Source organism: Grampus griseus (assembly GCF_964374135.1).
Source record: "Grampus griseus genome assembly, chromosome: 14".
Lineage (NCBI taxonomy): Eukaryota > Metazoa > Chordata > Mammalia > Artiodactyla > Delphinidae > Grampus > Grampus griseus.
The window spans coordinates 7,904,582-7,924,389 of record NC_139008.1 but is presented as its reverse complement, the minus strand read 5'-3'; the positions used below and the strand labels follow the sequence as shown (position 1 = coordinate 7,924,389).

The 19,808-nt window shown below is 46.1% G+C and overlaps 1 protein-coding gene across 12 annotated transcripts in view; it reads right to left on the bottom strand.

Annotated features, from left to right (window-relative positions):
• Positions 1–19,808, bottom strand: part of CUX1 (cut like homeobox 1) — a gene marked incomplete at its 3' end in the record, with an annotated part of 372,121 nt that overhangs the window by 134,903 nt on the left and 217,410 nt on the right. For all 12 annotated transcript variants that reach the window (XM_082670227.1, XM_082670228.1, XM_082670231.1 and 9 more), the window contains exons 5-7: positions 8,994–9,131; positions 4,350–4,473; positions 193–269 (exon numbers count right to left, since the gene is read on the bottom strand). In XM_082670227.1, the coding sequence (XP_082526353.1) occupies positions 193–269; positions 4,350–4,473; positions 8,994–9,131 (339 nt within the window). The remainder of the gene's footprint in view (positions 1–192; positions 270–4,349; positions 4,474–8,993; positions 9,132–19,808) is intronic.

Here is a 19,808-nt window from a genome sequence, read left to right as displayed (position 1 = left end):
AGTCGAGGTGGGGAGCTGTGGAGGAGGGGGTCTGAGGCACGCTGGGGCGAAGGCTCCCTCCCTCCTCCAGGCTCACCACGGCGGCGGCGGTGACAGGTGTCAGAGGGGACCTGGAGGGACTGGGAGGTGGCGCAAACCTGCCCTAGGTCAGCCCGGCCTGTAGCAGCTTGACCGGCAGGCAGAATAGCACACCTGTTTGCAGAGTCTGGACTTTATGTTCGGCTTCTTCCAGCTTTGAGGTGGTGGACATCTGGGTCTCCTGCAGTTTTCTGAAAAGGAAGAGGAAGAAGCCAGATTGGTCATCTTGTTTAGCAACTCACACATCTTGTGTGTTCTGGAGCTACGGCGATGAGCCATCTTCGCACGGCTGGTGAGAGGCTCGCGGCCGGTTACAACTCGTAATGCCAGGAGCCCTGATGCCTTGCTCTTTAACACCCAGACTTTGTACCCGCACATCACACGAGGGGAGGTGTATTTCCCGTGGGACTTGACGTGAGGCAACTGATCTAGAAGGTTATCCTAAATGTAGCTTGTTCTTGAAATGCCAGATATTAAAAAAAAAAAAGGAAGAAAAACCATCATCACGCACTCATTGTTTCCTGAAGTTAGCCCAAGAAGAACGATACATTTACATTTTGCTGACACAATGAAGGAATTTGCTGGAATAAAGGATGTACTGAAGAGATTCGACAGCTGTTCCGTTTCTGTTGGAATGGAATGCAAAGGCAACTCTAATACCTAATGGGGACATGCGGAATGTTTGCAGCCACATTCCACGTATTTATATTTCCCATGATCTCCAAATGAATTCCCTGGTCAATAAATAGCATTCCTTCCTCCTCATCGGCAGAAAAATCTCTAAAAATAAGTTTATTATTTTTACATCATATGAATATAACACATGCTCTCATAAAGAAGAAACCTGGGAATACGGAAAAGCAGAAATGGTACAGTTAAAAAAGGCACCCAAATTTATGGAAATCTATGGAAAAGCACTGCTTGCGCTTGCATATATTTCAATTATAAAACTAATAGATGCTCTGCGTTAAAAAAAAACGAAAAAAACCACCACCACAAATACCATAAGAGCATGGAAGGTAAAATGTCCTTTCCCTTGGGCTCCACCGGCACTCCTCAAAGTTCTTTTGTAGCTCTCTAGAATTTTTCTTTACTTTTTTTTTTAATACAATAAAGGGCTTCCTCATTTTTTTTCCTTTTTTTAAAATAAATTTATTTATTTATTTTATTTTTGGCTGCGTTGGGTCTTTGTTGGGGCGTGCGGGCTTTTTCTAGCTGTGGAGAGCTCTTTGTTGCGGTGTGCGGGCTTCTCACTGCAGTGGCTTCTTTTGTTGCGGAGCACAGGCTCCAGGTGCGTGGGCTTCAGTAGCTGTGGCTCGCGGGCTCAGTGGCTGTGGCTCGCGGGCTCTAGAGCGCAGGCTCAGCAGTTGTGGCGCACGGCCTTAGTTGCTCCGCGGCATGTGGGATCTTCCTGGATCAGGGCTCGAACCCGTGTTCCCTGCATTGGCAGGTGGATTCTTAACCACTGCGCCACCAGGGAAGTCCTAGAATTTTTCTATACGTATAGAAATACAATGTAATATGTAACATACTGTAGCATAATATAAACTCAGATGTGATATATTATAGTGTAATAAACACTCCCCGCCCCTTTCTTTTAATACTAAAGGGATCAGAGCACACATGGTATCCTGCAGCTAGCTTTTTCACTTATCTCCGTACTGTGGAACTGTTCTACCCCAGCATATATAGTTCGTCCTCATTCTTATTAAACAACTGACTTAACCAAGCCTCTATGGACATTTAGATGGTTTACCACCCCTTTCTACTGAACAATTCCACAATGATCATCATAGGTACTGGTGCATAATTCTGACAATGAATCTGTTGGATAAAATTCTAACAGAGGAACTACACTGGTGAAAGGGTATGTGCAACTGTTTTTGTTGTTTTGATAGATATTGAGAAACTTTCCAACAAAAAGCCTCACCAGTTTAAACTCTTGCCAACAGCATTTGAGAGTGTTCTGCTGTGCCAACACTGGATAAAATTAAACTTAGTTTTAGTCTGGAGTAAAGCTGAGAATTTCTCTTTGTATGAACTGTCTGCTCAACTCCTTTACCCATTTTTTGCAGCGCTGGGTTTTTTCCTTATTAATTTGTAAGAGTTCTTTGTTTATAAAGAAAATTAGCCCTTTTTCTTATGTGGTGCAAATATTTCTTCCCAGATTCTTGATGGTTTAAAAATGTTGTCCACTGTTACCTGTTTTCAAAAGTCTGTGTGAAATTTTAGGCAGCTGCATTTATATACCTTTGCTTTTATGTTTAGAAAGATCTCTCGATTCCAAAATTATTAAAAACAAAGTAAATGCACACGTTTTCTTCCAATACGTACATGATTTAATTATTAATACTTAAATCCTAATCTGTTTCAATTTTTTGGTGTAAAGAATGAGATAAAGATCTAGCTTCATCCCCCACCCCCAGTGGTCAGTTATTTGCATCTTTTAATATAATCAATCCTTTTACCTAGTTTGAAAAATCAACTTAATAATATTAAAGTCCTATAGAAATTTATTTCCCTACTTTTGTAATGCATAAGTTTGCTCTCTGCAGATGTAATCACGCTGTCTATAATTCAGTATCATGCATTTTTCACTTCGCATTATGCTGGATACATTTCTGGTATAATTGCAAATTCAACAAAACTATTATTTTATAATGGCTGTATAACGTTCCCGTTAGGGGTGGACACTTTTACGCACCCATTTCCTGTTGGCGAGGCATTTCAATGGCTTGCATTCCCCCCTCCCCTCCATTATCAGTAATATGGTGAGAAATCTCTTTGGGCACAGAGTGCTTTCCTAGGAGACATATTTAGTGCCAGTTCCACGGCTGCTGGGTCAAGAACCCACATCTGCTGGGTCACAGAACCCCGACTCTGTGGGGCTCACTTTCTTCCCAGGGGCTGTACCCAGCCCTGCTCTCCCAGCAGCGTAGATGCGACATCCCCTGTAGATCTGGGCTTGGCCCCGAGGGACTGGCTTTGGTCCTGCAGTGAGGGCTTTGGGAGGCCAAGTCTGAGCGCAAAGGGAGGCCAGGGCCATAGCGGTGGGTCAGGCTCTGCCCCCACCTCTGGGTACCTCGCTGGGAGAGTGTGGGCAGGTGCCTAATCTGTAAAATGAGATGGTCTGCTCCACAGGTCTATCCTGGGCACTTGCTGAGACAACATCTCGAGAGGGCCCGGCAATGAGTGTAGCGGGCATTCTTCTTCTTTTCTAAATGAAGCCAGTTTAACGGTGGCCCAGAGAGGCCTTGGTGATGCCCGAGATCTCCACGGAGCCTGCCTCATAGAAGTCCGAGCAGCTGCATTCCAAGTCCACGGGAAACACCCACAAAACCCCACCACGGGGCCTGCCTCTTAACTTGTAACCAGACTTTTAGTGCCTCTCGTTAATGGACTCACGTTTCTTCATGACAGGCTTAGATTTTTAAACCTTAGCTTCACCAGAGTTCTGAGAGATCTGACTTAATGCAGTTTGAATTGGTAAGTTCGACACTCCTATGGTTTTTATAAGAAATCTAACTTTCATTAAGTCATCACACTAGTGAAAAAGCAACTCATTATTTGTGGCAAAGTTTTGGGGGAAGCAGGCCCGTGGAAACCTAACACTCACAGCCCTTGAATGGTGCATTAAGATATCTTGCTGATACTAACTCCTTGGTGTATGGAGCACTGTGAGGTAATGAAAAGAGGCAAGAGACAAAAAAAATTAAAAAAAAAAAAAGATATTGTGTGTGTGTGTGTGTGTGAGAGAGAGAGAGAGAGAGAGAGAGAGAGAGAGAGAGAGGGAGAGACAGACAGACAGACAGACAGACAGACAGAGATGTTAAATATCAAAATTCACTTAAGAAGGTATCAGGAGCTCAGCATCGCCCTGGGTTCCCAGAGAAGACACACGGCAGGGGACAGTCCCACCCGTCTCATCTTACCTCGGGTACCACCCCTATGTGCCAACCACACACATTTTGTGCTCAAGCCCCGGCACCATGTGGCCCCGACAGACACGCCCTTTGACACACCTGACACTACCCACCAAAGGGAAAGACTGGTACATTTCACTCAAGGTCATCTCACAATCTCACAAATTACAGAACAAGGGACACCTTTGTTTTTCAAACAAAATTGTGCCTTAGAGCCCCTAGGATTTTGGTTTCCAACCTGGGCTTATTTCACAGGTCCATTTAAAAAAAGCTGTCTTGTGATGTGAAGTGTACAAGTAAAACGTTACGTCAGCACGCCAGTGCGTGCAGATCCCAACACGTGCTCACCTCTCCTTTTCTGCAAAATCATTTTGTAACTTTTGTTCCTTTTCGAGAGCTATGGTCTCGGCTTGGTTCTTCAGAGTCTGTTCATATTCTCGGATTTTCTCTTTAAGTGCTTTTATCGTTACCTCTGCAGAAGGGGGAAAAAAATACTCCAGTAAGAGAAGCATGGTTCCATGTGGCTATATATACTAGGCTTTCATAACCTAGGAGGATTGGTGTGTTTTAAACTTTAGCTCTTCAACTCTGACACAAAATCAATGGTTACAAGTCCCTTCGGAGACCTTTTACTCCCTAAATGTTAAATTGAACTTTAAACATTTAGGTTGAGGAGGATCAATGGACTTTGCTGGGAAGAAGAACTATGTCTCTCTAATACAACTTAAGAAAAAGAGGGGGGAAATCAACGGTAAAATACAGTATCATCCTACTGACGAGGCTTCAATTAGTCCTCTACTGAGGGGAGATTAATAACATTTTAGTGTGGGTTTAAGTACTTTCTTACAAAGAAAACGGTTCATAATTGTGCGTACATTTTGGAAGAAGCCTACTGACCTCCCTGGCCATGGGCTGCAGCTTTGCTGTTTCCCAAGTGATGAGACACACGGTGCGCTAAGTGGATGGGGCACCTGTCTCCTCGGCTGGAAGGGACCAGCCCCAGAGCCTGGGTGCTGAGAGCACCCTCCACCGGGGCCAGAGTCTGGCAGACCCAGGCTGCGTGTGCAGAACCGATGACGGGCCCAGGGGAGCCGCAGCTGAGGGAGGGGGAGTGCCAGAGGCGTGGGAAGCAGTGCTGTGTGACGAAGCCCTGCAGTGCCCGGTGTTCAGGACGCAGGGTCCCTTGGGGGTCAGGGCCGCCCCTGGAAAGCCCAGGTTCCCCCACCACCAAGTGCGTGTTTACAGCAGTTGCTTCAGTGACCCAAAACAGGAACACAAGAGCAGATGCAACGAACAGGGCAGGGTCCTAACTCAGACTCGTAAGTGGCTCTGGGGTGGGACCACTCCACCTGCTCCTGCCCCATTCACCCCCACCCCCCTGGGCGGGCCAGCCAGCCCCAGGCAGAGCACCGAGGCCCCGGCTCCAAGGCTGGTGGAGCTCTTGGGGGACCGCACCTGCCTGGGCGTGGGTCCATCTCGTGGGAGGCAAGGCTGAGTTTCTTGGTCGTCCCAGCACCTGACACAGTGGGTGCTCGGAAAGTGGCTGGGGCATGAGGCTGGGCTGAGCAGGGTGAGGCCTCGACGGGGTTGTGACAACGGGGCTCCAGGCCCACGCGACAATGTCGCCTGCCAGGTCTCTGCCCATGTAAGTGCTTGGACTGGCGGCCCTTGTTCCTTCGGGCTGTAGCTCACGTCAGCTTCTGCTCCCTGAGCTGCACCGACACGCCGGGCCGAGCGGGAGCCAGGCAGCCGGGCATTGGTACCCACGTGGCTTGGCGCATAAAAGCTAGGGGCTCCTTCGTTAAGATAAGAAACTGGCCTTTTTCATCCAGTGGAACCAGAGGGTTCTCCTCAGAGGAGGAGAGAGGGAATTAAGACCAATGACCTTGGCAGGGCATTTGAGAGACGAACAGGGGGCTTCCTGCCTCTCGGGCCGGGTGTTTGGGGCCTGGAAGAAACACTCTGTGAGCACAATGGTTAACATGGAGTGACGGGGCCCAGGCTGGGAGAGAGCGGAACACGTCCAAAGCGGACACGACAGGTCACCTCTGGAAACATCTGCACATTCTTTTTAGTCGATGGTCAGTGCGGCTGTAAACACGCAGCATTTCTGCCTTGAGCAATGGGTTGGAAACATCTGGGCAGCCCCTGGGCCCTGGTGCTCAACCCAATGGGTTTCTCAGTGTGACCCATCTATGCTCCTTCCAGAGGAGTTTGGGGCACTAGCCTGGGGCTCCCACTCTGTCTGGTGGGGATCTGCCTTCAACGACAGATGCGTTGCCTGCGGGTGACACCTGTCAGAGAGCCAGCTCATGATCAAAGTAGGGTCACATCCAGCCCAGGTGGGCTGCTCAGTGAGCCAGGGGCGGATTTGTCCTGGAGCCTCGGTCTCTCCTCTGGCACCTGGGCCCAGGTCCAGGACATTGCCCTGGGCGTGTCCCAGCTGGGTCCCCTCCGTGTGAGCAGGGGAGAAGGGAGAGCGGCGTGGAGGAGAGGACACCAAAGACCTCTGCTCCCACGGGCTGTGCCTGGGCCCCGTTCACTCACCTTTGCATGGAGTGGGGGAGAGTTACAGCATGTGATAAAGAAACTCCTGTCCTGCTCTAACACTTGATCCATCCACACTACAGCTGTGATGACTAAAACAAGTGATGTGCGCCTCAACCCCTTCCAAATTCAAATCATTTTTATACTGGGGAGAGAAGAGAGGAAAGCGCATGTTCCTGGCAGCGGGAAATCGGTAAAGACGCCAATAAACAAAGAGAAGGACGGGGGGCGACTTCCGGAAAAAGCCACAGCGCTGAGGTAAGAGCAGCTGGTATTTGCTGAGTGTTGGGAACAGCGCATCTCATCTGATCCTACAACAGCCCTTCAGGGTTAGTACGAGAATTCTGCCCCCACCCAAGAAAACGAGGCTTCAACAATGTGAGACCACTTGCTCCAGGTCACACAGCGAAGTGGTGGCAACCAAGGGACCCTGGCCCGGTCTGCTGGCCTTTGGAGCCTTTGTTCTTGAATCTTGGACTCTGCATTTCTTTCTCTCGCTCTCCCTTTTTTTTCTTTTTTTTTTTGCCACGCCACGTGGCTTGTGGGATCTTAGTTCCCCAACCAGGGATCGAACCCGTGCCCCCTACAGTGAAAGCGCCAAGTCCAGTCCTAACCACTGGACAGCCAGGGAAGTCCCTTAGGCTCTGCATTTCATTTAGAAATGTCCATCAGGTGAGGCCTTTGGGGAGGCAATGACCCTGCACTGGGCAATTGGCCCTGGGGCGCTGACAGAACAGAGGGGGGAAGGCGACCGCGTCCTACAACAAAACCAAATCAAGCTGAAGGAGACCCAAGCGGTGGAGCCGCCAAAACAAGATGCCAGAGGCCACCGGAAGGAAACGTGCAGAACCAGAATCCACAGGTTCTCTTTCCCCCGGGCGCTGGGTGGTTCTGACCAGAGCCAAGTCCCGCAGGGGGAAGGGAGCATTTCTCTCACTGGACCCCAAGCTCCTAAGTCCTCACCTCGCTCCCCAGCAGGACCAAACTGTCCCTTGTGTCCCACAGGCTCACAGCTCCCTGTGGGCCAGAACGAGGTGGCATCCCCGAGGAAGGGGCCCTCGGGCCTGCCGTCCTCACTGCCCAGGCCTGGACCTTCCTGCCTCTTCCCGGGTCCTTTCTGCGCACGACCCCTCCTTGCCAGCTGGTGTCCAAAGGTCTCAAAACCCAAGGATGCTTTTTTTTTTTCTTTTTTTTTTTTTGCGGTACGCGGGCCTCTCACTGCTGTGGCCTCTCCCGTTGCGGAGCACAGGCTCCGGACGCGCAGGCTCAGCGGCCCTGGCTCACGGGCCCAGCTGCTCCACGGCATGTGGGATCTTCCCGGACCGGGGCATGAACCCGTGTCCCCTGCATCGGCAGGCGGACTCCCAACCACTGCGCCACCAGGGAAGCCCCAAGGATGCTTTTAACAATCGTCATCAGGGACTTCCCTGGTGGCACAGTAGTTAAGAATCCACCTGCCAACGCAGGCAACACGGGTTCGATCCCTGGTCTTGGAAGATCCCACATACCTCGGGGCAACTAAGCCTGGGCGCCACAACTACTGAAGCCCATGTGCCATAGAGCCCGTGCACAACAACGAAGACCCAGCACAGCAAAAAAAAAAAAAAATCGTCATCAGGTAATTCTTTCTCCAGCCCTCAGAAGTCCCCCAAGCCGTTTGCTCTCTTTTCTGTCACCTTCCTCACCCACACCCCCAACAAAACCAAACAGGCCCACTTCTACTTGGACTTGGCTGAGAAACCTAGAGCGGCTGTCACATGGGGCAGTGATTTTCCTCAAGACGAGGAAGCCACGAGGTTCCCGACTGGGACACGTCTGGATTTTAGGTGTGGGAGAGATTTCTTTGTTCTTCCCTGACAGGAAAAGCCAGGCGACCTTTGCCCTCTTTCCTTGTTGCCAGAAAGCTGTTTTGTTTTCCTTCGTTAACTTCGTCACGAATAGGTGACAGTGACCAGGACGCCACGGGGCTTATGCGTGGGGATGTGGAGGCTGCGCCTAAAGCCTTACTGTATGGCCTCAGTTATTAAAGGACTTACTGGCTGTGACCCTTTGATCATAAGCTGGCTCTCTGACAGGTGTCACCCGCAGGCAACGCATCCATCTTTGAAAAGGCAGATCCTATCACATGATGATTCAGGAAGAACTTTAACAGAATCCTGATCCGTCCGGAGGGAGGGCAATACAATCATACGCAGTCGTTTTGCAGAGGTAAAGTTTTCCTTCTCAATTGCTAAGCATTATTATTATCTCTCTTTCATGACTCTGATTCTTGCCCCACCCCGACTTTATGATGAAGGTGACAATCAGAGCTAGTTCCAACAGTATGGGGAAGGCAATTAAAAAAGAAAGAAAGAAAGAAAAGAAAAAAGAAGAAAGGAAGAAAAGAAAAAAGAGAAGAAAAGAAAAAGCAAGAAAAAGCAAGGAATGAGTACATTTTCCACCAACCTTGATTTTTCACTTCAGCAAATTCCTTGTTGTATTCTTCGAGAGTTTCCCTAAGTTTCTGGTTCTCTGTTTCAATGTCGTGTAGGCGCTGCACTTTGAGCTGGAGCTGCTGCCCGAGGTCCAGAGCCGGAACAGGATCTGCACGAGAGGGAAACACACGTCACCCCCCTCTGGACACATTCGAGCCACCTTCCTGGCCTCGAGGACGCTGGGAGGAGGTCACCCAGCTCCCAGGGAGTCAGCTCCCCAAGGCCCCGCGGCTGGATGGACTGGGTGCTTCTCTGCGGCTGCTAAGGGATGTGCACGCAGACCGACCCAGTACATGAAAACGGGGTGGGAATGGCCACGGGCTCCCTGGGATTTGCCCACTTCCCTGGCCTAATGTGACACTTAAAGGATTTTCCATTCCCTGATCTGATAGGAAGAAAGATACACGCGGCGGCAAGGGGAGGAGCCCGGGAAAATCACCTATCACCTAGCGCCCACGCGGAGGAAGCAGCGAGTGGGAAGGTGCCAAAGGCCTCAAGTTTCCAGTAATTCTTAAGAAGTTGGAAATAACACCTGATACCTGGAGAGCGTCTGGCCATCACAGGACACTTTTACGGACATTTTCTCATTTGAGCCCCAGGACACTCCTGGGAGAGAGGTGTGACACACAGATCATGTTCCTTTCACAGAAGAGGGAACTAAAGCTCATTGAGGCGGGGTGATGGGCCCAGGTTACCGGCTGGTTAGCTGGGCAGAGAGATCTCAAACCCAAGTCTGTGAGATCCAGTGACTGTCCTTCCAAAGAGGAAGGTCCCCTGAGGGGGCGGGCTCCCCTTTCTGTCACGGCCCTCCTTTACTGATGAAGCATGCTCAGGAAAGAGTCAGGGCTTACCAGCTAGTGACCTAAAGATGGGAGAACCCCGGGTTTCTGCTCTCGGTGGTTCTGTCTTTCCTCAGAGGCACAGCTGGTGACCCAGCTGCTGTGACCCGTCCTGCGCCAGCAGGCCAGCCCGCCAGGAGGCCACCACACTGCTGGTTATAGTACAAACAGCAGGAGAAGGGCATCTGGGCCAGTCATGAGAGGTCCTGCAGCCAATTCAATGTGCTCTCCACCATCAGATTCACTTACAGAAAAACTGGATTTGTGAGGGGAACCACTGACCGAAACCGCCCACCCCGGCCAGGCACAACAGTAGCCACTCGCATGAGTTCTCTTACAACGGGAGGTCCTGGTAAGGAATGCGGAACTAACAAGCTACCACCAACCGGAAGAATTCGGGCAAGGTCAAAAGGAGAGAGGAGACGCCAGTCCTTAAGTCCTACCAGCCTCCCAGAATCCTTGCTGGAATCCATCTTGGCTGAGCGACGGATGTGCTACCAGGAAGGACCCTGAGTCAGAGTGATTGGCCAGAGACAACCCGGAAACTCACCCCATCACCATAAAACTCGAGACTGGGAGCCACGTGGCAGAGCAGTGCTCCGGGGTTCCCTGTCCCTGCTGCTCTCCGCCCGGGCGCCCCTTCCCAATAAAGTCTCTTGTTTTGCCAGCACCTGTGTCTCCTCGGACAATTCATTTCCGAGTGTTAGACAAGAGCCCACTCTCGGGCCATGGAAGGGGTCCCCTTTCCTGCAACAGATTTGGACCTAAAATCGGACACTGCAGATGTGGAATTCGGGGTACAGGCGCGGACTTTGCCTTTACCATTCATTCAGCACAAAATGGAGAGACATTCAATGTTCTTCTGGCATCAGCTGGGTCTTTAATTTTATTTCTGCTGCACTTATAATCCACCTGCCGGGCCCCAGTGGGGCACTTCCTCTGGGACTCTGGGGCCCTGTCGGAGTAGAAGCATCCCCGAGTCTGCTGGGCTTAGAAGAGATTACGGAAGGTATTTCTGGTATGGACGCCAGCGTCACTTGTGAGACGGCTGCGAAGATTTAGTCTCCGGTTGAGGAATGCTAAACACAGAGCCCAGTGGATCAACAAGGGTATATATCCAGGCGCGCACTGAATTTTCAAATACCAGAGCAGTTCATTTTTCAGACCACCCTTGGTTCCTGGAGACGAGGGCTCCGTCTACCACGCCTCAGTCGGCGGAGCCACCAGGAGCCAGGAGCCAGGAGCGCTTTGAGGAGCCAGCGTCTTGGTGGGGTTTACAAAAGGCAGGCCCCGCGGCACGTCCAGCACAGCCTTTAGCACCGCCCATCACGCGAAACCCCGGCAGCCGGGCACTGATTCTGTGCGTATATACAGTTTATGACTACCTCATTGCCTTCTCATTTGTGGCCTCTCATTATTATTTTTATCAGCATTGAAATATTTATATTAAATTAGATTTCAAAAGCTATTTTGGGGAGACGGTTCCCTGTAAGTAGGAGCGGTAATAGCGCTACAGAATGGACATCCTCAGAACATTCCAGGTGCAGCTTTTTTTTTTTTTTTTTTAATTTCAGTATCTTCTCTGGACACCTTCCCACCCACACTCCTCTTCCCACTCCCCACATGGCCTTATGCTGCGCAAATGACGTGAAGGAGATAAAAGAGAGTATTGCCCGTGGCCCCGTCCATGTAGAACGACAGCTTTAACTTGAAACAGGGGTCAGGGAAGAACTGAGGAGAAGGAGAGCCACTGTGCTTCTATAGAATTCTATGAATGTTCATCGCTGTAGGTTTCCCAGCACAACTGCCAGTACAAATTATATTTTAAAGAGCTAAGCTAGTATGCTGCCCTCCATCCCCCAAATTTCTCTTGACAACTTTTCCAGTCCATTCCTTTTAAGAGGCCAGGACCCACTGTGTCTGCTTCGAATAAAAAATAGTTTCCCTCGTTAGATTCAGCAAGGAATTCAGTAACATGTAAAAATAATACGCACATTATCAAGTGAATGGTAACTAGGACCTTTAGACAAATTTTCAAAGCATTATATTGTAAATGAAAATTCTGGCAATCTTGTAATTATTCATTGCGGCATATATATTTAATTGAACATGATTAAAGGTTAATGCCTAAGTAGCAGAACTGGTCATAGAATAAAGAATGAACTGAACGTTCAAAAATCTCTATGTATTAAACTTCAAACTTTACTATAGTACAGTTGAATGACTCAACGCCTACAGCATTTGAATATCGTTTTGGATTATGTAAAAGGCGTTGCTAAATACCTCTCAGGCTTAATATTTATTACTTGTATTAAAGGAACAGTTAATTACCACATGACAATATAATGACTCTAGCATGTTTGGGCTAGAGACCAAAACAGTGAATTTCGGCATGCCAAACCCCAGCCTGCATGTTAATCTAGGGGAAATCATAGCTTTTTGTCTCATTAATGATTCCCAATGCCATTTAAACCCCACACAAGTATTGTTAGGTCTTATTCTGAACGTCACAAGCCTCTGATCTCAGCAGCTCAATTAGGGAATTGTCTGGGGGAGGCAAGAGCACACACCCATACGGGGAACAGCATCACACGGAAACCTGCAGCCCATCTTCCCTGCCGCCTCCAATTCAACATGCCTTACTGCCAGTGCCATGCACCCGATGCGACAAGCTTGCCAAGTGCTCTACAATCACTTCGTAGTTCTTTCCTAAAACACTCTGAGGCATTCCGCAGCTCACTATGCAACACAGGACTCAAAGAACATAATTATAACAAACAACAACAAGTCACCTGCATTTATTCAGCACTTTCCCCTAAGTACATGGAACATCATCTCGTTGATTCCAGCCATCACAGCCAGAGGTCGGGGTGGGGGTGGGGGGAGGGGGCTCTGCAGCGAGTCAGGCGCTGGCATCTCACCCAGGGACAGGGGGAGGAGAGAAGTCGGCCAGGCAAACAGGTATGCAAAAGTCTAATTAAGATTTCTGCCTTCTGAGCCGGCAGCCGACGAAATTATACTGTCTCTTCGAGTACTAATGTAACAAGTAGGTCCTAAGCATCTGTCTGCCCTGTGCAAGGCACTGATTCACTGGGATGGACATTCAGCAGAGTCAGCTGGGCCCAACTTCACAGAGATAAACCATGTTCACAAATAACTAAGATAAAGCAAGAAGGGCCACATGGAAGACCATTCCCACATAGAGAAACTGGGAAAAGGAGATTTTTTTTTTTTCTAAAAAGAAGAGTCAGTGTTTAGACCCGTAGAGACTGTGGGGCAGTCGATCCCTGTGGAAGAAACAGCATGCAGGGGAGCAAGAAGCAGCGAAGGGTCAGGCACAGCCACAAAAATACTTCGGTCCAACTGCCGCTGCCCACGTACACATTCTATGACGTCAGGACCGTTCTAGGTGCTGGGGGGACACGGTGGCGAACAAGAGAAAATCCTTGTTCTCAGAGACTTGACATTCCACTGAAGTGAGGGAGACAGACGAACAGTAAAACCAAACAAATCAGAATGCTCTCAGTACTGCCAAGCATGAAAAAGAGAGGAGACAGGGTGTGGAGAATGGGGAATGGGTCCTGGAGACAGAAGGACAGGGAGGGCCTCTGAGGAGGTGACCCTGGGATTGAGATCTGAATGTCGAAGAGGAGAGAACATGAAGACTCTTGGCAGAGGGAATGGCAGTGCAAAGGTCCACAGCTGGGTGCCAGGATGGGCACATACAAGGCATAGAGAGAAGCCAGTGAGGTATGATGAAGGGAAGGGAAAGCGGCCAAGGACAAGTGGTCAGAGTGGGAGGCCTGTGCTCAAGGATTTAAAGAAAAATATGAACACAATTAAGGAGAGAAAGAGATGATATAAAGAAGAATCGAACTGAATTCTAGAGCTGAAAATACAATGTCGGAGGCGTCCTGTTGCACAGTAGGTAGCAGGTCAGTCTCATGAAAATAGTGTCTACAGTGAGCTAAGGGATGGAGTTTGGATTCAATTCTACTCCTGATGGGAAAAGCCACCAGATAATAGGACTCTTGCAAAATGAGCCACTGTGGCGCGAGAAGAAAACTGCAGTACTCTGAACCACGAAAATGTTTGTTGGTTTTCTAGTTGCAAAGTATTTAAGAGTTTTAAGCTTAAAGATGAGTTATACAATTTTTCTTTTAAAAAGCTAAGTGTTCTAAATTAGCTGCCCTGTTCTGTGATGACAGATGGCTATCAGTAATATGCTGCCTGGCAGACATTTAAAAAATATAAACACGTAATCTATGTCTTTGAAGTAAATGTGATGTTTTAATACTTAGTGGGAAAAAAAAACTACTTGAATGAAACTCATCTACAGTGACAGCACTCTAAAAGTGGATATTTGGAAATGTTCCCATCATCATATAAACTTATGGGCAAAGATAACACTGCCTACAAAAATGCCTCAATGCCTCATATCAGACAAGAGGGAGTGGAGGGTCATTGTTTAGAGTGTGGGCCAGACTATATGCGACTGAATCCCAGCTCTGCCACTTATGGGTTGTGCAACCTTTGACAAGCTACTTAATATCTCTGTATCTTACTTTCTTCATCTATAAATTGGGCATAATAATTGTGCCAATATCATTAGGTTGTTGTAAGGATTAACTATGATAATATGTGATATACCACCAGGCACGGAGTTAACACCCAATAGATGTTACCTATTATCAACCGACTCAAACCTGATGAAATATTTGCCAAAAGGAGTTTCAAACCCATTTGTTAATATATAAAAAATACAGTATCTTCTGACTAGTTAGCAAGAAAAATTGATATACCATGATAAATAAAAATTTACTAGCTGAATTTCAACTAATACTTTCTTATAACTGCTATACAGGTTTCAAAAATATGAATCATATTTTTGTAAAGTTAGCTAATAATGCACCGCTTTGGTTTGGATCTATGTATCTTTGTGAGTTATCTTTTCCAGCCATTTATGACAGCCATTAAAATCAAGAACAACGTTAACAAAACTTGGGAGATTTCTACTCCTGGCCATGACAGATTAACTGGCACTGGAGCTGCCCTCTGGCCATAAACAACTAGAATACTAGGCAATCTAAACGAAACAAAGAACCATTTACAGGTGTTGTACAACCAGCAGAGCAGGAATGGTGATCCCCGAAAGAGGGAAACAAGTAAGGTGAGCCCTATGATCACCCTGACTTTCTGCCAGGAAACACTTTCTGGACTGCAGCACAGGGAAGGGGGAACTCAAGCAGAGGATGATGGTCTTCTTGGATTGAGAAGATAGAGATCAAAAGATCAGGAGATTTAGTTACCTGGAATTTATAGGGCAGAGCCCTGGAAAGGAGGGAGATATGCAGAGAAAGAGCTAGAGAAATCTGCAGAGGAGTCATATAAAATCTGTTGCTAAAAGATAAGGTACACACATACACACAGGGTGAAACTCCACAAGGCTGCGCAAAGAACTACAAGAAAGGTCTAAGTAAACAACTCCTAGAGTTCGCAGTGTTGGGAGGCTTTCAAGTTGCAACCAGCCAGAGAAGAGAGGCTTGTTGAACAGGCAGGACATTCAGTAGAAGACATCAGAGGGCCACACCAGAGTGGAGGGCTAAGCTAATCCTAAAGTAAAGGCTAGTCTGGACCTGTCCCTAAAAGCTTAAAAACATGTCTCAGAATAATTGAGTTGATCTGCAAGCAATTTAACTGCCTGCCCCAAATACTTCAACGCTCTTAAGAAAGACAACAAAATCCAGTTAACTACAATGTCCAACATCCAATCAAAAATTACTAGACATGCAAAGAATCAGGAGAATAAGGGAAAAAAGCATCAGTTAATAAACACAGAACCAGAAATTACAAGACATAATGGGAGTAGCTGACAAAGACTAAAACAATTATAAGCATGTTCAAGGATTTAAAGAAAAACATGAACACAATAAGGAGAGAAACAGAAGCTATAAAGACCCAGATGGAATTCTAGAGCTTAAAATACAGTATCTGAAATGAAAAAAATTCCCTAGATTGGCTTAAAAGCACATTAGACACTGCAAAATCGAGAAGATCAGAGAACTAACTCAAAGACATAGTCACAGAAACTGCCGAAATAGAAGCACAGAGAAGAGACTGAAAAAAAAAAGTTACTTAAACCTCAGCAGCCTGTAAAACAGTATCAAGCAATCTAACATACATGTCCCAGAAAGGGGCAAGGGATGTATTGGAAAGAAGTGGCAAAATTTCCAAATTTGGTGAAAGCTATAAACCCCCAAATCCAAGAAACTCAACAAAATCCAAGCAGAATAAATGCAAAGAACACAAACACAATCAAATTGCTGAAAAGAGGGATAAAAAGAAAATCTTAAAAGCCAGAAAAAAGGGACTTCACTGGTGGTGCATTGGTTAAGAATCCGTCTGCCAAGGCAGGGGACACAGGTTTGAGCCCTGGTCCAGGAAGATCCCACATGTTGTGGAGCAACTAAGCCCGTGTGCCACAACTACCGAGCCTGCGCTCTAGAGGCTGCGAACCACAACTACTGAGCCCGTGCGCCACAACTACTGAAGCCCGCATGCCCTAGAGCCCACGCGCCTCAACTACTGAGCCTGCGTGCTTCTAGGGCCCGCGCACCACAACTACTCAGCCCACATGCTCTAGGGCCCGCATGCCACAACTACTGAGCCCGCATGCTGCAACTACTGAAGCCTGCACTCCTAGAGCCCACGCTCTGCAACAAGAGAAGCCACCACAATGAGAAGCCCACACACTGCAACAAAGAGTAGCCCCTGCTCGCCACAACTAGAGAAAGCCTGCACGCGGCAGTGAAGACCCAATGCAGCCAAAAAAAAAGCCAGAGAAAAGAAGACTCTTAGGGAAGAAAGATAAGGGTGATGAAGATCTCCTGTCAGAAATGATGTCAGTCAGTCCAGAGAGAGAAAAACTGAAACAAAAACTGCCAATATATAGTTTTATACCCAACAAAAAATATCTTTCAAAAATGAGGGTGAGGGCTTCCCTGGTGGTACAGTGGTTAAGAATCCGCCTGCCAATGCAGGGGACACGGGTTTGAGCCCTGGTCCTGGAAGACCCCACATGCTGCGGAGCAACTAAGCCCGTGCGTCACAACTACTGAGCCTGCGCTCTAGAGCCCATGAGCCACAACTACTGAAAGCCGTGTGCCTAGGGCCCGTGCTCTGCAACAAGAGAAGCCACTGCCATGAGAAGCCCACACACCGCAACGAAGAGTAGCCCCCGCTCACCGCAACTAGAGAAAGCCCACTTGCAGCAACGAAGACCCAACGCAGCCAAAAATTAAATAAATAAATAAATTTTAAAAAAATTAATTAAAAAAATGAAGGTGAGATAGATATTTTGTTTGTGTGTTTCAAATGAACAAGAGCTGGCAGAATTCATTGCCAGTGAACCTACACTATAAGATATGTTAAAGGAAATGCTACATACCAAAAGAAAGTGATTGCAGACAGAAACCTGCATCTACACAAAGGAATAAACACCACTGGAAATGGTAAATATATGGGTAAAAATAAAGTACTACTTTTCTCATTTTTAATTTCTTTAAAAGATAATTGACCATTTAAAAGCAAAAACAGTACAATGTATTGTAGGGTTATAACATATGGGGAAGTAAAATAAATAACAATACACAAAGCACAGAAAGGAGAGAGTGAAAGTGTACTGTAAGATTCTTACATTGTATGTGAAGTGGTATAATATTATTTGAAAGTATAGTGTGATAAATTAAAGACACTTAATGTAAACCTTAAAGTAACCACTAAGAAAATAAAACAAAGAGCTATAGCTAATAAGACAACTGAGGAGATAAAATAAGATCACAAAAAATAATCAAAATAAAGCAAGAAAGACACAACAAAAAAATAGGTAAGACAAGAAGAAAGCGAATAGTAAGATGGTAGACTTATGCCTCTCTTTATCCATAATTACATGAAACATAAAATATCTAACATTCCACTTAAAAGGCAGATTGTCAGACTGGATTAAAAAAAAACACGACAGAGCTGTTTACAAGAAATACAACTTAAATAAAACAAAAAGATAGGTTAATAGTAAAAGGATAGAAAATGATATAACATGAAAACACTAATCAAAAGAAAGCTGCAGTGCCTATATCAAAATGAAACAAAGCAAACTTTAGTACAAGGAATATTAACAAAAATAAAATCAGTGTATAAACTTGAAAGTATCAAATCATTGAGAAGATATAACAATCCTAAAAGTAAATGTACTACAAAACAAAGCTTCAAAACCATGAATTAAAAACTAATATAAGTGAAACAAGAAAAAGAAAAATCCACAATAATAAAGATTTCAAAATGCTGTGCTTGCTAATTAATAGTACAACTAAATATAAAATCAGTAATGGATACAAAAGACTTGAACAACACTGTTGACCAACTTGACCTAATTGACATTTATAGAACACTCCACTCAGCAAACTACAGAAAAACACATTCCCTTCAAGTGCACATGGGACACTCACCAAGATAGAAATATACTGGACCATAAAACAAGTCTCAATAGACTTAAAAGAACAGAAATCATACCAAGCACATTCCCTGGCCACAGTGAAATAAATCAGTGACCTAAGCCTCCACTTTAAGAAACTCCAGAAAGCTCTAGCCAGACTGATGAAGAAAAGAAAAAAAAAAAGAAAGAAAGAAAGAAAAAAAGAATTCACAAATTCCAAGATCAGGAATGAAAAAAGGGACATGACTACCCATCCTACAGATATTTAATTAATTAATTTATTTTTTGTCTGTGTTGGGTCTTCGTTTCCATGCGAGGGCTTTCTCCAGTTGCGGCAAGCGGGGGCTACTCTTCATCGCGGTGCGCGGGCCTCTCACTGTTACAGCCTCTCTTGTTGCGGAGCACAGGCTCCAGACGCGCAGGCTCAGTAGTTGTGGCTCACGGGCCTAGTTGCTCCAAGGCATGTGGGATCTTCCCAGACCAGGGCTCGAACCCGTGTCCCCTGCATCGGCAGGCAGATTCTCAACCACTGCGCCACCAGGGAAGCCCAGATATTTAAAAGGTAATGAAATATCATCAACAACATTATGCTAATAAATTTACATGAAGTGGATCATTCCTTGAAAAATTACCGAAACTGACTCAAGAAGAAATAAAACATCTTAATAGACCTCTATCTGTTAAAGAAGTAAAATTTATAATTAAAATCCTTGCTAGAAGTCAAAAAGATACATGTACCCCTATGTTCATAGCAGCACTATTCACAATAGCCAAGACATGGTAACAACCTAAATGTCCCTCAACAGAGGAATAGATAAAGAAGATGTGGTACGTATATACAATGGAATACTACTTAGCCATACAAAAGAATGAAATAATGCCATTTGCAGCAACATGAATGGACCTGGAGATTATCACACTAAATGAAGTCAGAAAGAGAGAGACAAATACCATATGATATCACTTATGTGTGGAATCTAAAATATAACACAAATGAAGTTATTACAAAACAGAAAGAGACTCAGAGACACAGAGAACAGAGTTGTGGTTCACAATGGGGAGAGGGGGTGTGGAAGCGATGGAAGAACAAACAAACACCTTGCAACAAAGAAAATCCCAGGCCTGGATGGCTTCACTGGTGAACTAGAGATGATTTAGGAAGAAGTAATGGCAATCTTACATAGACTCTTTCAGCACTTGACTCATTTGGTAAGACCAGCACTACTACCTTTATACCAAAACTCATAAAAACATTAAAAGGAAAAAAAAAAACAGGCAAAAAACAACAGTGCTATATTCCTAATGAACTTAAATACAGAAATCCTTAGTAAAATATCAGGAAATTAAATCCAGCAAATTCTAAAAATACATCATAACCAAGTAAGTCTTATCCTAGGAAGGCAAAGTTGGTTTAACACTAGAAAAGTAAACTAGTTCATCATATTAAGAGAATAAA